Source organism: Equus asinus, chromosome 14 (genome assembly GCF_041296235.1).
Source record: "Equus asinus isolate D_3611 breed Donkey chromosome 14, EquAss-T2T_v2, whole genome shotgun sequence".
Taxonomy (NCBI): domain Eukaryota; kingdom Metazoa; phylum Chordata; class Mammalia; order Perissodactyla; family Equidae; genus Equus; species Equus asinus.
The window spans coordinates 47,826,995-47,844,186 of NC_091803.1; the positions used below are offsets into that span (position 1 = coordinate 47,826,995).

Below are 17,192 nucleotides of genomic sequence, written 5' to 3' on the forward strand. Positions count from 1 at the left end.
TAAAGATTGAGAAAGTTCTCATTTTCCTCCTTTGATGCCAGAAAAAAGGTCATGAGAAAAGGCATTCAGGACTGAAGGAACAGCATGTGTGAGGCACACCCACGCCAAACCAGACTGCGTCAGTGCAGGGAGAGGTGGGTTCACTGGTGGGTGACGAGGTGGAGAGATGAGTGCAGAGGAGACTGGCAGGACTAAAGTAGGAACTGTCATGGTCAGAGAGCCTTCTTAGGTGGACGACATGGCAGCTGTGGAGGAGGATATGGGCACAGGCAAGGCTGCAACAGTGGGGACAAGGGGCAGGCACACAGCACAGTCAGGGAGAGCCCAGAGGACTCGGGGTGTCCATGGGTGGGGTGCATGGCTGCACCCAAGCACAGAGCTTGGGCAACTGCAGGAATGACAGAAGGGACCCTAGGAGCAGCAGAAGGGGCACAACTGTTAGGGTCTACCTGGCATCCCTGGGTCATCTGGAGGCTGCTGGAAAGCTGATGCTGGAGCTGAGAGTCCTTGAGGAGCCTGGAGTGAGGCCTCAGACACCACCTCCCACCGCCGGCCTTGGCTAGTTTGGTTTGTGCTGTGACAGCTCTAAGCCTGGGGGGTGGGAGGGGTGCGGAGCTGAACTCCCCATCAGGAGAGCCAGCCTGCTTCATGCCCCTGACTTCCTATTCCACTCTCCTCTAGACCTTCAGGCTCAGATGGTCCCTAGGGATGCTGGTCCCAAACAGCTGCTGCATCTGCCAGGCGCAGCCCTCCCCAGGACTCAACTCCTGCCCTGCCCCCAACAGCAGTTAGGAGACCCTACACAGCCTGGTCCAGGGCTCCCAAGGGGCAGACACCCACATCCGGGCTAAGAGCAAGGCCGTGGAAAAGTCCTGCCTAGGCCAACGGTGTGGCTCAACTGAAACCCAGATGGTGGACACAGGGACTGCCCTTCAGCCTGACAGCTGCACCCAGAACTTAGAGAGGGCCCTGACAAGGGAGGAGGGCAGCCACATGGGGAGGGAAGGGAGACCCTGCTAGGGGGATGGCTGAGGTGAAGCCCCCCCCCCACTGCCTGCACGGTGGGGAAGGGTTCCCAGGCAGCAGGTCACAGGCTAAGGGAACCCCACCCCCAGGCCATAGGAACAGCTGCTATGGAATAAAGACTCTCCAATAGGCTTGCTGCGCACATCAGAAAAGCCCAGATGACAGTCTTTCAAAAAAGAAACGTGTTTATTTCTCTGCCAAGTAATAAGGCCAGAGAAGGCAGTCCGGGCATTCTGTCACCATCAAGGTCTCAGGGAACCAGACTCCATCTGCCTGCTCCATCCAGGTGCAGGCTACCCTCCTCAAGGTCACCTCTCAGGGTCCATGGTGCCACTGAGGCTTCCAGATGGAATCAGTGGGAAGCAGGGGGTGCAGCAGGAGAGCACAGCTCCCAGGTGTCATACACTTCTGTGTCCATTTTGTTGCCCAGAACACAGGCACACAGCAGCACCAGGTGCAAGGAGCTGGGACATGCAGTCCCTTATCTAGCTGGGCACGCCAGATAAAACCCAGATACCAGGACGCAACCGCAGTCTCTGCCACGACTGTAGCAGGCAGGCTGGCATCCTCGAGGAGGTGGTCCCCCATGCATGCGTTAGTCATCCACCTGAGCCAATGAGACCTGCCCACCCACTCAGGAAGCCCTGAGGGTCCCTGCTGACCAGCAGAAGTGGTCATACCCTAGGCCCACCCACTCCTCTCTCCCCAACAGAGTGCCCTGACCCATTGGTTGCAGGGACTCAGAAAAGCAAAACAAACTGGATAGTTTCTTGCTTGACAAACTCCAGTCCCAGATCTTTCCCAGGACTCCAGGGGAAGCCAAGGTCACCTGAGTCCCGGGGACCCTGACCCAGTCTCACAAAGCAGCAGACAAGACCAAGGCAGGGAGACCAGCAAGATGGAGGTGTAAGCCAAGGCCAGCACTTGGAGGGGAGGCTGGAAGGCAGATCCAAGGGCAGCCACAAGCTGTCTGGGGATGACTACATACCCCAGGCGGAGGAGATGGCCAGGCCTTCCTGGCCTGAACTCAATCAATTTCTTGAATACCTGATGTCCCAAGACCCCAGGCCAGTCAGACCTGAGACCTGCAGGGCCAGAGTCTGGGGATGAGTGGGAGAGGGTTCCGAAAGGCTAGCCCAGGGCTAGGCTGCCAGCCAGAGCAGCTGATTCCTGCTGTCCCATCTGAGTGACACCTCATGCCAGCTGCTGTTCAGCTCACCTCTGGGGACCAGCACAGCACTCATGGTATAAGCTGGCCGGGCCCTCTGGGACCCTCATTCCCACACAGTCTCATCAGTGTGAAGGTGACTGCCGTCAGTGGCACTAAGGGCCAGAGTAAGAGGGACGTTCCTGGGTAGACAGCCCAGGCCCCACCTGGCCCAGAGGGGCTAAACTCCACCCACTCCTGCATGGAGGAGATGGCTCATAGGGGCTCCAAGAGGTACCCCCAACACCAAAGTCGGGGTTAGCCACTCACCCCACCCTACAGCTGAGGCCAGCAGGCTGAGTGTGCGATATCCCACCCTCCAGACATAAGGCCCCATTCCCTGAACCCTGGCTCAGGTCCAACCCCAAACCCTGGAATGTTCAAGATCCCGCAGCCCCTCTCCCTTCCCTAAGAGAGGGCAGGGCACCCTGGGGGCCCTGCATGAGGGGGCTCAGGGCGGGTGGGCCTGGAGGCTGCCTGAGAATGGGCAACAAGGCAGAGGTCCGAGTCCCCACCGGCCCCCCAGGAGAGGCAGCCAGGAAGCAGGACAGCCCTGGGCCCTGGAGTCCGATCTCCACTTGATGGGCCCATGTGGCCTGGGCAGGCAGGAGGAAGTGCTGAAGCTATGGGGTCGGGCCCAGGGAGCGGGGGCCCTGCCTTCCTTCCTCAACACACGGGGCTGCCCAGGCCCCACTCCTGGGGCCCGGCCCACACCCCACAGATGCCCGCCTCAGACGCCTCCAAAGTCAGAGAAGCTCCAAGTCAACTGGCTGTGGATGGCACAAGGGGGGACCAGGGGGCCGGGCTGGAGGCCAGGATGGCTCGGCCCCAGTGAGAGCCCCAGCAACACCGCAGCCTGCTCTGTATGCGGCTCTGGCTGGGCCCCACCCTGTACCCTATGACAGCCTCAGGGTGGGTAGCTCAGGTGTCACTATTCTTGACTTCCTTGGAGCAGAAATGGACACAGGGCTTTGGGCATGTGATAACCAGCACACGTTCCCAAGCCCACAGCACAGGCTCCCAAGCACACAGCTCAGCAGCCCCCCAGCCTTGCAGCCCCTCCAGAGAGCAGCCTGCACTTCCTAGCAGAGTCCAGAGGTGCCTGCTGGGGGGACCTCAGGACCTGAATCCCCCACACCTTAGAGACATGAACCTGGAGCCGGGGAGGCCTCACAACTCCAGACCCTCACTGGCTGGCTGGACCTTTCAGACCCAGCCTGGCCACCCAGGAGGACCGACCAGGACCTCCTCCTGGGCTCCTTCTTCCTAGGTTTCTTCAGGGGCTGCAGGCACCCACCCCCAGACAGGAGCCAGGCCTTGGGGACCTGACTCTTCCTCTAATGCCTCCCCTAAGGTCACCAAGACATCACAACCTCCCTGACCCCACCGAAACCCCTCTCTTCCACCTGGCTGGGCCACACCTGCCCTTGGCACAGAGATTGTCAGCAATGAGTAGAAGTGCTTCCTTGACATGGTTTACAAGGAGACACAATGCCTGCTCCAGGCTCCTGGGTGGCCCACTGTGACTTCCAGTATATCTCAGGCTATCCCTGACCCTCTCAGAGCCTGGGTCACCAGCCTCCAAGGGCAGACATCACAGAGGCCATCAGGCCCATAGAGGAAGGCAGAGGGAACATTCTGCCTTGACATGGGTACTCTCAAATGAGAGCAACCCCACATCGCCGACAGGTGGCCCTCAGCCCTGGGAGGACAGGGAGGAGGGCTCAGATACTGGTCAGAGCCTGCAGGATGCCTATGGCATAGAGCTCCAGGCCTGGGGCCCATTACCAGATGCCCTGTTCACAGGAGCCCTGTCCCACCCCCTCCACCAAACCCAGGCCAGACACCTCCTGAAGTCCCCAAGGCCTCAGCCCCCTGGCCCTCAGCCCCTACGGGCTCAGAGGGTTGGCACTAGGGGCTGAGAGGGCAGAAAGCCAGGAATTCTGGAAGGCTGGGGGAAGCCTCCAGAGTTTTATTTTCTCATGTTTCTTCCAAACATTCTGCTGATCCTCAAAATGGCAAAAGCCAAGATGCTCAAATTTTAAAGCCCAACAGCTGATAACAAAAATCAGTAATATTTAGGGGCTGGCCCCATGGCCGAGTGGTTAAGTTCATGCACTTTGCTTCGATGGCCTAGGCTTTCGCCAGTTCGGATCGTGGGCACAGACCTAGTACTGCTCATCAAGCCATGCTGAGGCGGCATCCCACATGCCACAACTAGAAGGACCCACAGCTAGAATATACAACTATGTACTGGGGGCTTTTGGGGAGAAAAAGGAAAAATAAAAAATAAAATATTTTTTAAAAAATCAGTAATTTAGAAACAAATTTGAGTAAATTCATGTGTCTGAATAAATCATGCTTTTAGATTTAACATAAAATGTGTTAACATTTATATGCATGCCAAATTGTATTACTTTAGAGCATTTAAAAAAAAAGCAGAGGGGTCTGTCAGCTAAGCTGGTGGTGTCCAAACTCTCCTTTCACCACAGTGGGGTCACTGGCCTGCCCCCCCCACCTAGGGTGTCAGTGTCACTTTTGGTTTGGGCACTTCAGGCAATACTGATGGTTGGTCCAGGATGTGTGGGGCTCCCATGTGCTGCCAAGGCCTCCTCACAGACCTCCATGTGCTGCGTACCCGGACCACCAAGGCCACCAGTCCCCCATGCCGACCCTCTGGGCCCCTTCACTGCTGCAGGGCCAGGGGCCCCCTTCTGTTCCACTTACCCTCCATGCCTGGGCATGGCAGATATGATAGTGTCACAGAGAATTTAACTTGCTCTAAAAAGCCCCCCACCCTCCCACCTCCAGTCAAATGTAAATCGAAAGGAAGGACCCAGACCCAGAATGACTGCCTGCCAACCCCACCCCCAGGAACATGTTGGTGCCTCAGTGGAGGGACTCAGGAGGCAGGCTGCTCCTCCTGGGCTGTCTTTTTTTCCCAGCTCCTCAGACACCCCTCAGCCCAGGGTGAGGTGTTAGGGGCACACTTGACTCCCCTGGACCAGGCCAGAGGGACTGGATGAGGGAAAGGAGTCACCACCCACTGGCTGGGAACACCACGTGAAGAGAGAGCAATGACTTGCAGACTGTATCCACAGCACCATCCATCCATCCCAAGTCACTAAGCCTGTCCTCCCCCGACATCTAATTCATCTCCAAACACACTGGTTCCTTCCTCCAAAATAGCAGCACCGTGGATCTGTTCCCTTCTCTTCCTTGCTGCACCTACCTGTTCAGACAACGTCTGGGGCCAAATGCACCTTCCCTCTGAGACAAGAACCAGCCTAATGAGACAGGGACATCTGCAAGGCCCCTGACCTAACAAGATAAGACCTCTAACCAATTGGTAAGCTAGGAGGATCAGATAGAGGCCATCAAGATCCACATTCTGCAACCTCTGGACTTTCCTGGGCTCACGCATGCACCCTAGCACCCAAGAGTCCACTGAAGGTGACCTTAGCCCCATTAGCATAGTAAAATTCACACCCAGGGGTGGAGAGCTAGCATGCTAATGATACATGCATCGCATGCAGTGGCATGCTACATGACAGTGCAGGCGCAAGCACAACCCCACCTCTACATGCCATGACAAGGCATTCCTCCCCAACCTTTGCCTAATAAAAAGCCTCACAATCTCGTTCCCTAACCAGCCAGTCACCTGCCCCTTTCTGCACTGGCTCCCTCGTGCCTCTCCTGTGCACAAGCTAATAAACTTTCATTTTGCTACTCTCGTTTGTTGTCTCTCTTGATTTCTATCCTGGGGGACAATAAGAACCCAGTGTGCCTTAACAGCTCCTCTCACTAATAGTCATGGAGCAGCGACTGCCTGCCAGGCACAGGTGGGGACGCGGGAGGCACAGCGGTGAACAAACCCGGCAAGCTTTGGGCCTCTCAGCGCCGGGTTTTACTCCAATGGCCTTCTGCCCGGGCCCGGCACCCTCACCCCTCCTTCTGCCTTTGCCAGAGGCTCTGACAGTGCCTCCTTGCCTGCACCGTCTACCGGCCGGGGGATGAAGCTGACGCCGTATCTTGCGCATCCTCCATGTCCTCCCACTGCTGAACTCCACCTTCCTCGCCCTGGCCTGCGAGCCACCGCACTGGCTGCACTGGCTTCCCTTTGCTTCTTCCAACGAGCCTCCACGCCTTTGCACCTGCTGTTTCCTCTGCTGGGCTCGCCCTTCAACTCGGAGCTCAGATACAGTGTCACCTCCTCGGAGATGCCTCCCCTTCTGCACCTTGTCTTCTACCCCGACTTTTGTTCCCCGCTTTCTGGCCGCAGTGCCGCCTGTATTGTCGACCTGGCCAAGCTCCGCCGGAGCAGAAGGCGCATCCATACGGTCACCCCGCACACCAAGCTTGGTTAAACCGCACGAACCCATCCCCGCGCTGGCCCTGCCCGCAGAGCCGCCTCCGCCTGGCGGGCCCCCACGGCAGGCCGCCAAAGGCCGCAGCGCCCGCGCGACCCTCCTCTGCCACCGCCCTGCCGCCCTGGGCGCGAAGCAGCCGAGTCAGGAACGTCCCGACCCGGCTGCAGCCAGGCCAGCGACGAGGCCAGAGCGCCCGCGCACGGAGAGGGGCGGGGCCGCGTTAACCCTCTCCACCCCTGCCGAGAGCCGCCCACGCGGCGCGCCCCTCCCGGCCCGAGCGAGCCCCACGAGTTTGCCGACCCGCTAAGGCGCGCGGCCAGCCCGGGGCCGCCCTAGACCTCCCTCCCAGAGTACACGCCCTCGACACCGCTCGCCACAAACCGCCTTGGCCCTTTAACACTCTCCTCGCTCGCGCCCATTGGCTGAGGCGCTACGTCATCGCTGCGCGCCGCCAGCGGCGCCTTCCCGCTCCCTAACCCTGACGACAGAGCGGCGCCGGCCTCAGCGGCTGAGGAAAGCGGGAGGAGTTCGCGGCGGCGGGAAGATGTAAGTTGGGAGAATCCGACCCCATCCGAGCTACGGGGGCCGCCTGCCAGGCTCGGCGGGACGCACCGTGAAGCTGACCCGCTCCCTGACTCGGCGGTGGGGGAGGCGCCCCGGCGGCGCGGCGCGGGGTCTGAGAAGAAAGAGTGTGGCCCGGGGCGGGAGGAGTGGGAGGCGCCGAGGCCGCGGCCCGGAAGTGGTCGGGGCGGCGGCGGGCGGAAGGGCGCCCTCGCTTCGTCCGCTCTGCGGCGGGCCCAGTAAGGCCCGCGGGACTCGGAGCAGCGGCGCTCGGCTTCCGCCTTCGGGGTTCTCTCACCGGGCTGGAGACCCAGGCCCGCAACGCCAGGCCCCGCCCTGGAAGCGCCCGCGGCCCGGCGCCTGGACGGGGGAGTTGTGAGTGAACGCGGACCGGGGTGCGAGGTCGCGTGCGGGGCCCGTGCCGGTGGGTGCGGAGTTGCTTTGTGGGATGGCTGCCGTGGAAGACCGGCTGATCCTCCTTTCGGGCCATTAATTCACACGCTCACTCCCCGAACGTTTGCCGGGCCCCTGAGTGCCGTTCTCGGTGCTAGTCGTCAGGGACACGGCCCCTAATGTCGCGGAGCTCAGTGTGACAGGCTGCCCCAAAAGGGAGGAGGCGGCAAGGTTCAAATCAGTGGAGGAGAGACGTGGCTTGTTCTCTCTCTGTTATTTCGCATGAACTGTGCCTAGAGTGTACTTTTACGTGGGGAAGGTGCTGTGAAGATGTGAGCTGCAACGCCATCTGCTCGAGATTTAACTCTTTGTTCTCTCCTCTCTCTGGCTGTTGGACGCGCACCTTTCCGGAGGATGGGGGAGGTAACCAATAACCAAGGTCCGGTGCTGTTACGTGAACTTGTGTGAGCAGAGAGCCTCAACCTTTGCTTTCTAGCCCTCGGCCCCACCCGGCAAAGTGTTCGCTTGCTTCGTGGTTCTTAATTTGTAGAGTGTTTAAGAATAACCGGGGGTGCTTGTTTTCACAAAGTACATTCAGGCAGATCATTACGACTGGGGTGGGGGGCCCAGGAGTCTGCACTGTAGGTCAGCACTGTGCAATGAGGTAGCCATTGGCCCCCTGTGGCTATTGAGCCCTGGAAATACACCTAGCCCAGAGAGAGGTTTAGAAGACTTGGTATGGGGGGGGGGGGGTGTAAATATTTTGTAAATAAGTTTTTGTACTGATTATATTTTGAAAAGGTATTTGGGGTATAGTGTGGCAAATAAATACATTACTAAAAGTTCATTTGACCTGTTGACTTCTACTTTTTGTAATGTGACTACTAGAAAACTTTAGGATGTCCTCTATTCCTATTGGACAGTGGTGCTCTTGGTGCTCCTAATAAGGGCGGTCCAGGGACTCCAGATGAGCATTCAAAGATTATGTGTGACTTTGGAGGCAAGAGTTTCTGTGGGGAAAGAGTCTCCAAACATGGAAAAACATCCTTTTATTCCAATGTTAGCTGATATTTATTGAGCCTTAACTATGTGCCAGATCTCTTTCGTGGGTTAATTTGGTTAATGTCCTTGATAATTATAAAGTGTAGGAACTGTAATTGTCACCATAATGCTGCTGGTGAGAAATTGAGGCTCAGAAAGATTAAGATTGAAATTATCCAAGGTCACACAGTGAAGCCTTGAATGAAACCCAGGCAGGCTGACTCCAGACTCCTAACCACTGGCTTGTACTCACTGATTGTCCAACGACGCTAAATTTTATCAGGTGTTGCCTGGTCGGTGTCTGTAGTACCTTATTATTTTAAGGTGAACATCTTAAAAGATTTTACAGCCCTGCAAAAGAGCAGCAAAAATGCTGTTCTTCTCTCATCCAGTCTCATGTGATTGTCCAAAGCTGGGTGCTTTTTGTTGAGTCAGAACGTTCATTCAGCATTTTGGGCATGCCTACCAACATGGAAACAAGATCCCCATTGGCATGCTGTGTCCAAGTTGCTTACGGGCTATGGAGAAGGTGAGGCAGAAGTCGTTGAGGCTAATATCCTGAGGTCTTTGCTTACAACTCAGGCAATTTGTACAGGATCTCATGGGAAATACTGAAGGCAGGCTGTGCCCAGGAAACACGGGGCATGTAGCGAGTAGTTGGTTCTTGTATTTACTAATGACCATTTATTGTGCACTTGCTGCGGTCCAGGCACTTTACTAAACCCTGACGTGCACTGTCTCATCCAATTCCAGTACCTACTTTTTCCTCCAACATTTTATTTTTGAAAAAGTGTAAACATGCAGAAAAGTTGAAAGAATTGTACAGTGAATACCCACATAACCACCACCTGGATTCTACAAGGCATATTTCTGCCATATTTGCTTTATTATATATCTAGCCTCCCATCAATCTTATTTTCATTTCAAAGTAAATTGCAGACTTTGGTATACTTCCCCCATTACACATCCATGTACGTATTATTAAAGTTGAATATTTGCAATGACTATTTTTTAACACCTTATTTTGCTGCTTTTCAAAAGTTCATATACTATATCTTACCTGTTTGCTTTGGATATTAAGTGTTTTAATGCTGGTACCAGTCACTTTTGAAATGGTTTTTGCTTCTAGTCATATCGTATATCCAAAGTATCCTACAAGGAAATTCCAGCAATGAAACAAGAGGTCTGATCCTTTCAGTGGTCCTGTCGGGGAGCCACACACAAATTTTTCTCTGTCCTGCATGAGTATGTGCTACAGTATTTCTAAGGGACTAGAGTGCTTATCGTCAAACTTAGGAGTGAAAGATGGGTATTGTATCACATGTAAAATACCAGTGATGGGTACCACCACCATGTCCTTCAGAAAAATACAAGATGAGTTCTACCTGTGTGTCCTGTGCGGGGGGGGGGGCTCCCTGGGGAAATGGTGAGGGTCCCCCTAATGTTCCTGGCTTTGTGGACACTTGCTGCTTAGTGTACTCCTTGCCACCTTCTCATGTGCTCAGCGTTTGACTGCAAAGTAGATTTGTTGCCTTGCCAATTCATTCACTCTGTAAATCCTTTTATCTTGTTATTAGGCTGCACTTTGGCGTAAATTGCAATCGATTAGGGATCGTTTCTCAGACTCGAGTTAGAAGTGAGAGTTCAGATAAGTGAGGCCGCCATTGCTGCTTTGAACACCTCAGAAGGGGAGAATGGATTTATCAGGAGTGAAAAAGAAGAGCTTGCTAGGAGTCAAAGAAAATAATAAAAAGTCCAGCACTAGGTAATCCTTCTGTCAGATTTTTCTAGTGCTACTTTGGGGGTGCTCATTCCAAAGACCCTCAGAAAGGGGAAGATTGGAAATGTCTTGCATTCTACAGTGAAAGGGTCCTAAGCCACAGATCATTTTGCTCTGTGATCACCTGGGATCCCTATAGCCCTTTGGATCCCCTCTTGGGTTGTCCTGTTGTTTCAGGGTTCAGTCAAAGGGGCATGCGATCTCATACTCTTCCTCACCATCCAGGGCTCCTTCTCCTACCAAACGCAAAGACCGCTCTGATGAGAAGTCCAAGGATCGCTCCAAAGATAAAGGGGCCACCAAGGAGTCAAGCGAGAAGGATCGTGGCAGGGATAAAACTCGAAAGAGGCGCAGCGCTTCCAGTGGTAGCAGCAGCACCAGGTGGGGCTGGTAGGGTAGAGGTTGAGAGGGCCTCGCGTCCACAGCCACACCCTGCTGCCTTCCCAAAGAGCCCGCGGACTGCTCTGTCTTAATTTTTTTTTTTTTTCCCTTAAGATTTTAGGGCCGGCTCCATGGCTGAGTGGTTAAGTTCGCGCGCTCCACTGCGGCGGTCCAGGGTTCAGATCCTGGGCGCAGACATGGCACCACTCGTCAGGCCATGTTGAGGCAGCGGCCTACATCCCACAACTAGAAGAATATGCAACTAAGATATACAACTGTGTACAGAGGGGGTTTGGGGAGATAAAGCAGAAAAAAAAAAAGATTGGCAACAGTTGTTAGCCCAGGTGCCAATCTTTGGGAAAATAAAGGGGGGGATTGGCAACAGTTGTTAGCCCAGGTGCCAGTCTTAAAAAAAAAATGATTTTATTTTTCCTTTTTCTCCCCAAAACCCCCTGGTACATAGTTGTATATTTTAGTTGTGGGTCCTTCTAGTTGTGGCATGTGGAACGCCACTTCAGCGTGGCCTGATGAGCAGTGCCATGTTTGCGCCCAGGGTCCGAACCAGTGAAACCCTGGGCCGCTGCAGTGGAGCACACGAACTTAACCACTCAGCCACGGGACCGACCCCTGTCTTAATTATTTATTTATTTAAAAAAAACACCCTCTGATTGTTCATAGAGATCCTAATTTATGGCAAACTGGCTTGGGGTTTGCTCTGATTATGTATAAAAGATGGTGTCTGGGTTTTCTTTTCTAGAGATATTAAGGAATGGGACATCTTGGGGTATGTTTTTCTCTCCAGTGCTTCTCAGAATTGTAACTGGATTGCCTTAGCCAAGAGCTTGTTTTTCCTTTGGTTGAAAACCAGCCTGCGTCAGTCAGTAGCCGCCTTCCAAGCTGAGTTGGTTCTAACTTGTCAGGCTCCTCCTTTACCTCCCGGTAGGCAAGGCTTCTGCATAGATGGAAAGCAGCTCATTCCTCCTTTCCTGTCACCGTGCCATGTGAATGCTGTTTTCTGTCCCCACGTAGGGCTTTGGCTTGGGAGGGACAGGTTGAATGTTTTCCCCACTGGGGAAGGCAGTGAGGCTTGAAAATATGAGGACAGTGGTTTCCTCTTCTTGGGAGCATGTGCAAGCTTGTTCTGTACTGTGAAGAAATGCTGCTCCCACTTGCTCTTGTCCGTGACCCCCTCCATCTCGCCCCTCAGGTCTCGGTCCAGCTCTACCTCCAGCTCGGGCTCCAGCACCAGCACAGGCTCGAGCAGTGGCTCTAGCTCCTCTTCGGCATCAAGCCGCTCAGGAAGTTCCAGCACATCCCGCAGCTCCAGCTCCAGCAGCTCCTCTGGTTCTCCAAGTCCTTCTCGGCGCCGACATGACAACAGGCGGCGTTCCCGCTCCAAGTAAGCTCTCCTCCAGCACTGCTTCTCTGCCCAGCGTGGCTTGTTTCAGAGGGATCTCCCCCAAAACTGGTGCATTATCTGGGAACTTAATGGGGGCTGTAAAGTTAGCACAGTTATTATATAAGTAGCCCAAAGAAGAAGCCTTTCTGTCAAATAGGATTTCTGAGACAGTGATAATGTACGTGAACTGGCAGGAAAAGCTTCCTTATAAAAAACTGTCACACTAGCGGTTAACATCACTACTAAAAAAATTTTGACTTGGCAGAAATTGATTGTTTCCGGTGTTTTGTTTTTTCAATCAGATCCAAACCACCCAAAAGAGACGAAAAGGAAAGGAAAAGGCGGAGCCCTTCCCCTAAACCCACCAAAGTGCACATTGGGAGACTCACCAGGAATGTGACCAAGGTGGGAATCTCGAATCTATCCAGTAGAAGGGGTAGGGAAGACGGGTGTCTTTTGCAGATTTTTAGAATAGCAAAGTGTGGAAAAGCAGGCCCCTCTGCCAGAAAGTGAACTTTATAGCCTTTTGCAGCACTGACATCATAGTTTGTGATTCAAGTAGGGCACTGATTAATTCCTTTTAATGGAATAGACTATATATTTGTCCAGGAGATTGACGCCAAATGCCGAGATTGTAGTCAGTATGTGGTGAATTCTCTTTGACTCTTAACGTAAGTGATTGCTGAGTGAGCGTTAGAGTGACCCTTCTTTCCCTCTAGGATCACATCATGGAGATATTCTCCACTTACGGGAAGATTAAAATGATTGACATGCCTGTAGAAAGGATGCACCCCCACCTGTCTAAAGGCTATGCATACGTGGAGTTTGAGAATCCAGATGAAGCCGAGAAGGCGCTGAAGCACATGGACGGAGGTGGGTGCCCCTGCCAGCACTCCTCTGTCCCCTGTCCAAGACCAGCTGCCCGCCACACGTAGGGACCTTTAGAACCAATTTCCAACCTGGCTGCACGTCAGAATCTCCCTGGTGCTCTTTCAGGATCCAGTTCTTATTCACTGTGCGTGTGTTCACCAAAAACATGTTTTGTGGAACATTGTTCTTGGGGAAAAAAGTTGAGGAAATATAAAGATATTAGCATTTTAAGAATTTTTAAATCTATTATAAGCTTAAGGATCAAATGAAGGTTTTTTTAATAAGAAATATATTATGGACATAATGAAGCATTTGGCTTTTATATGGGAATGTTTCCTTTAATCCTCTCTGAGGGTCATTTTCTGTTTTGCTAAGATTTCAGCATTTTTAGGATTGCTTTGTGAATTCACAAATTTTACCCATTTCCCAAAAGTTTGTGACTTAACTATTTATGACATTTATAGCCATTTGTATTGGGCAGAATGGTTCTAACAACATTTGAATATTTGTGAATAGTTTGCGTGGCCAGTTTTCATTTTGTCTTCAAGTCCACATTTTAAGGAGCGTGGTGTTTCTCTCGGCCCCAGCTCGCTGCCTGCTGTAATTCAGGCAGCTGGGACTGGGAGCCAGGACTACCCACAGCACTGTGGGGGCTGCCGCGCCAAGTAGGGAAGAGAGTCTAAACACCCCAGAACCTTGGAGTCCTCGGAGGCCCTGTTATACACTTGACAAATAGCTTGACAGTTTTTTGGGTAATTGCCCTCAAGCCCTGGTAGAGTTTGGATACTAGGAAATTTTCCTTCATACTTCGGTAACTGTTTGAATCTACTTAAATCCCTCGGAAGTGTTTTAGGAGCTCAGCATAAACTATGGTCCGTCACATTGCACACATCAGCTCTGAGTCTTGTGAATGACTTCTTCGTTTCAGAGACTGTTGCTCATGTGTATTTGAGCACTTGGTAAAAATTCAGGAGACTGGGACACATCTAGGGTGTGCGTGATTATAAATATCTCACATTTTCTCAAGTTTCTGGTGGGAACTTCATGTGTGTCCCCATGTTGTGCTGTGCACCATCGAATGAAATGGCTCCACACTGTCTTTAGGACAGTGGAAGAGCTCGGCCTTTCCTAGCAGCTGGCCAGGAGATGGATTTGTCTCATTTGTTGTACAGTCAGTCAGTGCCGTGAATGCCTAATTGGGGCTGGCTTTGGCAGTGGGCCGGGGGGCCACCTTCAGCTGTGTTTACTTAAGTTAACCTTTCAGTAGGTTCTGAACACAGGTGCACATGCCTTAGTTATCCCCTCTACCTTTGAAGTTCCCTTGAAGGTAGGAGCTGAGAAGATAAAAGAGCCCTCTATCCTTTGGGGGCACACAAGGGCTGTGCTTGGTCCCCTAAGCAGTCCCTGGACTGAGGTCAGGGTGCATGCTCCCTGGGGGTTCCTGGGTCTGTGCTTCGCTTTCCTTTACTCCTTCCCTGAAACCTTGCAGGTTCCTCCGGCCTCCAGCCCATGCTACCTCCCCTCACTGTTCTCATGTGATTTCATTCCCACAGGTGGATTTTTAGTACTGGCTACATGCAATCACCTCTCTGAGGCGCTTTTTCCAAACTCTTAAGACAAACGTGACATCTGAACCTTGTTTCATTTTGTTCCCCACCCTAGAAGTCTCTTCCTCCTCCTGAGCCCCACTTCTCAGGAGATCATAGTTCATCCAGAAACTTGGTACTCCTCAGCCTGCGGCTCCCCACCCAGTCCATCCCCACGTTCTGGTGATTCTGTATCCCAGTTACCCCTTGAGTTTTTACATTTCACCCCATCTCTGTCCTGCCAGAGCCCTAGTGGATCTCCCCACTGCTCTTGCCGAGCCCCTTCCGGTTGTTCTAGAGAAGGACGCTCAAGGGCTCATACCACCTTCCAGCTCAATCTCAGGGCTGGGACACAACCCTACCCCTCGCTTAGTGGTTTCCAGCATGTTCTTTAGGTGTTGGCTTGGGTGGCACTTCCTCTGGGAGGCCATCCTAGTGCATCAAGATAGAGTCCTCCATTAGGTGCCGTGTTCCCTTATAGATTCTTGATGACGCCTCCAATAATAGTAATTATGTGGTTATTTCTGACACAAGCTTAGTTCTTCCCCGTTCCCCTAGACCCCTGTCTGTCTTGCTCTCTGTGGTATGCCCACCATGACACAGGCCCTGGCCGAGGGTAGGTACTTGTTAAATATTTTCTGATTTGATCCTTTTTGTCAACAGGACAAATCGATGGCCAGGAGATCACTGCCACAGCTGTGCTGGCCCCCTGGCCTAGGCCGCCCCCAAGGCGTTTCAGCCCTCCCAGGAGAATGCTGCCACCACCTCCCATGTGGCGCCGATCACCCCCACGGATGAGGAGAAGGTGAGTCGATTTGGGGTCTCATGGAGGACTGATTGGGGGCAGTTTGGGTTTGTTTTATTTACAATACAAAGTGGCAACATGATTTCGGGACCTTATTTGTCCTGCTGATGTATGTCCCTCTCCTAACCCCCACCCCATGCTTCGTGCCTCATGATGGGAGTGGGAACGTGGTGTTGGTACAGGTGGCCTTCGGAGTGCATTGTGTTCTTCCAGCTGGGGAAGGGAAGAGAAGGGCAACTACTGGAGTGAGGGATAGACAGAAGAGGCACCTGCAGGCTGCACGAGTATTCCCAGGAGACTCCGGGTCCTGTATGACTAGGGGCAGGCCCCTCTCCCCGTCCTAGCTGAGAAAATGGGTCAGGGCAGGGAGGTGGGGTGGCTAATTCACTTGGAGAGGCAGCGTTTGGCTGGCCTCTGCTAGTGGTGTCAAACTGCTCTTTCCATAGCCCTCAGAAAAGAGGAGGGAGCCTGGGGTTGTGCCTTTGGTCTCCAGAACATCCATTTCCTTCCTAAGGGCTCCGTGTCAGCATCTCCAAAGGGCACTGTCCTGACTTGGAGTCCTGAGACGTGAAGCTTTAAGAATTGTTCCTGAAAGAAGCCAGCTTTTCCCCTGCAGTCCGCGATGCAGAGCTGCATGTGTGGCATTTGCTTCTGTGTCTGATGTGACTTCTCCTCTTCCCACAGGTCACGTTCCCCGCGGCGCAGGTCCCCCGTGCGCCGGCGCTCTCGCTCCCCCGGCCGCCGCCGCCACAGGAGCCGTTCCAGCTCCAACTCCTCCCGATAAGCAGGGCCACCGAAGCTCTGCCCCCTGTAACTTATATCCTCTCTAACACAGTTTTGTCACTTTTCTAGCCGAAGGAGGGTCGGTAGGAAAGAAATCCCTCACTCAGGGGCAGGCTTCGAAGGCAACAATTGAGACATTTCCCCTGAAGGCCAAGTTCCAGCTGCAGAAGTGTTGTTGGTTTGGGGTTGTGCCTATAAAGATGCCCTCCAGTTTTCTGGCTAGAAAGCTCCCACGTTTCCAGTCCCTGAGAGAGTCAGTTCACTGGCAAAGCCAGCAGGGACGAGCAGGGCTCCAGGAGGCAGCGTGGCCCGGGTCTGGGAGTATGTTTTTCCATTCCACAGACGACCTGGAGCTGTCTCGTGGCCTGCGGGATCCTTCAGGAAAGGGTGGTCTTCATGCAGCTGCTGTTCCTGTTAGCCTGGCCCTGCTCCCCTGCTTGAGTCCTCTCTGACCTCCAGGGTCAAACGCCCCATGGTTGTTCCCGTAAATGGTTCTGTTTTTACATGTACTCATGCACACACACACATCCCCGTCTCCTTTTCTCTGAAATGGTGAGCAAGCTGAGAGCCAGCTCTGCAGGGTCATCACAGACCCCTTGTTGTGGCTCTTATTCATGGTAGTCTTGCAGGTTACCTTGGCAAGGTGTACATTGCTTTTTTGGCTTTCATTGTACAGTCGTACTATAAATTTTCTGTTTTGAGTTTTGTAACTTTGTAGCATTTTAGATAATGTTGTGTTTGTACTTCGTTGTGTAAAATGAAAGGACTGTGTCAAATAAACCTAGGATTGGACTGCAAATTGAGTGGTGGGTTTGCTGCCTCCTTCCTGTCCCTTGGGCCTAAAGAAAGCTTCAGTTGTCAGAGGATTAAAACACATGACTGCCTAAGAACTGGATTTTGATTTTATTTCCAAAGTTACCCCTCCAAAATCTGTCAACCAGGAGAACACCAGTCAGCTCCGTGGGTGTTGGGTTGCTCCTGTGGGTCAAC

The 17,192-nt window shown here is 53.1% G+C and overlaps 1 protein-coding gene across 8 annotated transcripts; it reads left to right on the forward strand.

Moving 5' to 3' along the window:
* The first annotated feature begins 7,015 nt into the window (after positions 1-7,015).
* On the forward strand, positions 7,016-17,005 carry RNPS1 (RNA binding protein with serine rich domain 1). Of its 8 annotated transcripts, none has more exons than XM_070485184.1 (9): positions 7,095-7,149; positions 7,971-8,021; positions 10,176-10,363; positions 10,604-10,759; positions 11,967-12,158; positions 12,461-12,563; positions 12,878-13,031; positions 15,278-15,419; positions 16,104-17,005. In XM_070485184.1, the coding sequence occupies exons 3-9, from the start codon at positions 10,293-10,295 to the stop codon at positions 16,201-16,203; spliced, it is 918 nt and encodes a 305-aa protein (XP_070341285.1). In that variant the 5' UTR covers positions 7,095-7,149; positions 7,971-8,021; positions 10,176-10,292; the 3' UTR covers positions 16,204-17,005. The 8 variants fall into 8 exon arrangements, with proteins under 8 accessions (XP_014704469.1, XP_014704475.1, XP_070341285.1 ...); XM_070485186.1 differs by having other exon boundaries at positions 7,971-7,996; XM_070485185.1 differs by lacking the exon at positions 7,095-7,149 and adding an exon at positions 7,349-7,539.
* The last annotated feature ends 187 nt before the right edge of the window (positions 17,006-17,192 follow it).

Excerpts from the sequence above, each read along its gene's own strand:
- RNPS1 (XM_014848983.3), top strand. The coding sequence starts at position 10,293 with ATGGATTTATCAGGAGTGAAAAAGAAGAGCTTGCTAGGAGTCAAAGAA. Across the intron at positions 12,564-12,877 it reads TCACCAGGAATGTGACCAAG|GATCACATCATGGAGATATT; the intron begins GTGGGAATCTCG and ends CTTTCCCTCTAG. Across the intron at positions 15,420-16,103 it reads CCCCCACGGATGAGGAGAAG|GTCACGTTCCCCGCGGCGCA; the intron begins GTGAGTCGATTT and ends CTCTTCCCACAG.